General features: G+C 66.9%; 1 protein-coding gene across 1 annotated transcript; it reads right to left on the bottom strand.

The window, feature by feature from the left end:
* Positions 1-269: 269 nt before the first annotated feature.
* Positions 270-1,768, bottom strand: GMPPB (GDP-mannose pyrophosphorylase B). The gene is made up of 5 exons (XM_009881323.1): positions 1,370-1,768; positions 1,214-1,292; positions 991-1,118; positions 623-805; positions 270-459 (listed from the first exon to the last, which is right to left on the bottom strand). The coding sequence occupies exons 1-5, from the start codon at positions 1,766-1,768 to the stop codon at positions 328-330; spliced, it is 921 nt and encodes a 306-aa protein (XP_009879625.1). The 3' UTR covers positions 270-327.
* Positions 1,769-2,209: the final 441 nt, after the last annotated feature.

Here is a 2,209-nt window from a genome sequence, read left to right as displayed (position 1 = left end):
ACGGGCCGTTCTCAGGGAGGGGAGCCCGAGGCCTCAGCTCTGCTGGGGACGTGCAGCAGCCGCGGGGCCAGGGAAGGGGCGGGGGGGGGGCGCTTGGGCTGGGTGTTCGGGCTGTTAACTTGCCCCTGGCCAGGGGCTGACTTCATGAAATGCAGCATTAAATTATTCTTCCTTATGTGGTGCCCTGAGACACGGGAAGGGGGAAGCCAGGCTGGCCCTGGCGAGCAACCCAGCGCTCGGGCCGTGTTCAGATGACGCTCAGCGGTAGATGGAAATATAAATATTTAATCCAAGCAGAGCCGGGAATGCAGAGCCCACCGGGGGCTGCTACATGATGATGCGCGGCTCTGGCACAGACTCGGCGATGGACTTGTGTGGCAGCACGTTGGCCCCGTTGAGGTAGAGCTCGTCGTTGACGATGACATCCTCGCCCAGCACTGTCACGTTCTCCATGCGCCCCTGCCCCAGAGAGGCTCCGTCACTGATGCCTGCCCCGGCTCGGGGCTCGGTGCCATGCTCCTGCCCGCAGGCACATCCCTCCATCCCTTCGGCTGCAGCCCGAGGAGGCGCGAGGGCAAGAGCTGAGCCCCCACCCCCCCATGGGAGGCACCCACATCCTCACCCACTGCCCCACGGAGCAGCTCCAGCCCACGATGCAGGACTCCAGCCAGGAGTGGGAACGAATGCGGGCTCCCTTCAGCACGGTGCAGCGTTTGATGCGCACCCCGTCCTCCACCACCACGCCGGCCCCGATCGTCACGTTGGGGCCGATGACGCAGTTCGACCCGATCTTGGCGCTGGGGTCCTGGAAGGAAGAGGGGCTGCGCCGGGGCCGGGAGGGCAGCCAGAGCTCTGGGCACAGCCCGCACCACTTGGCTAGCGTGGGGACAGGAGGGCACAGCTCGAGGACAGCAGCGAGGACAGCGGTGGGAGGACGGGGACAGCCCATGACATGTGCCCGGGGCCGGTGTGCTGGGGGCTGGCACTTACCACCAGCACGTTCCCTACGACACCAGGCCCCGAGTGCAGCTTCTCGGGGTGCTGCGCCCGCAGCGCCTGCAGGTACATGCACATGCCTGTGAGGAAGTCCTTTGGCTGCCCGATGTCCATCCAGAAGCCTGTGGGGACAGAGCCGCGGTGACAGCCCCCAGCACGGGGGCGGCAGGGCAGCCAAGAGCCCCCCATGCTGCCGGCACCGTGCGCAGGGCCTTACCCTGGAGCTCCATGGCGTAGAGCTGCCCCTCCTGCGCCATGGCCGGGAAGATCTCCTTCTCGATGGAGGTGGGGCGCAGCTGCGGGGACGAGGCGCAGGGCTGAGCGGGGCACCCGGTCCCCCCAGCCTGGCCCAGCCCAGCACCCCGCTCCCTACCTGGATGCGTTGCAGGATGCCGGGGCTGAAGATGTAGAGCCCGGCATTGATCTTGTTGGACACGAAGACGCGCGGCTTCTCCACAAAGCGGCAGATGCGGCCGGTGTCGGCCTCGCATACCACCACGCCATACTTGGCCGGCTCCTCCACACGGGTGACCACCAGCGAGCCCTCACCGCCATGCTGCCGGTGGAAATGGGCCAGCGCCGCGAAGGGGAACTCGCAGATCACGTCGCTGTTGAGGACAAAGAAGGGCTCCCCGCCCTCGGCCAGCAGGTCCCGCGCCAGTGCCAGCGGCCCCGCTACCCAGCCGTGAGTGATGCCACAGGGACGGGGTGAGCCCAGTGCCCGGGTGCTCCTGGTCCCAACTGTGCCCATCCCAGTGTCCCTGCTCCCCATCGGCCCTTCCAAACCCCCCATTCCACCTGATCCTCACCCAGGCCTGCTGTCCCAGGTCCTTCCTGGGCCTGTCCTGATTGTCCCCGGTTCCTCATCCTGCCCATGCCCATCCTGGCACCCGCACCCCTCCTGCTGCCCGTGGTGTCCCCCTCCCAGTATCCCCAGTGTCCCCAGCCCTACCCATCCATTCCACCCTGCTGCCCGTGCTGTCCCCTTCCCAGTGTCCCCACCCTACCCATCATCCATCCCACCCTGCTGCCCATGCTGTTCGTTTCCCAGTGTCCCCAGCCCTACCCATCCATCCCACCCTGCTGCCCATGCTGTTCGTTTCCCAGTGTTCCCGGTGTCTCCAGCCCTACCCATCCATCCCCCCCTACCGCCCATGCTGTCCCCTCCCAGTATCCCCAGTGTCGCCCAGCCCTACCCATCCATCCCCCCCCG

This window comes from Charadrius vociferus, unplaced genomic scaffold (assembly GCF_000708025.1).
Source record: "Charadrius vociferus isolate BGI_N301 unplaced genomic scaffold, ASM70802v2 scaffold550, whole genome shotgun sequence".
NCBI lineage: Eukaryota > Metazoa > Chordata > Aves > Charadriiformes > Charadriidae > Charadrius > Charadrius vociferus.
This window is presented reverse-complemented; position numbering and strand designations above follow the sequence as displayed.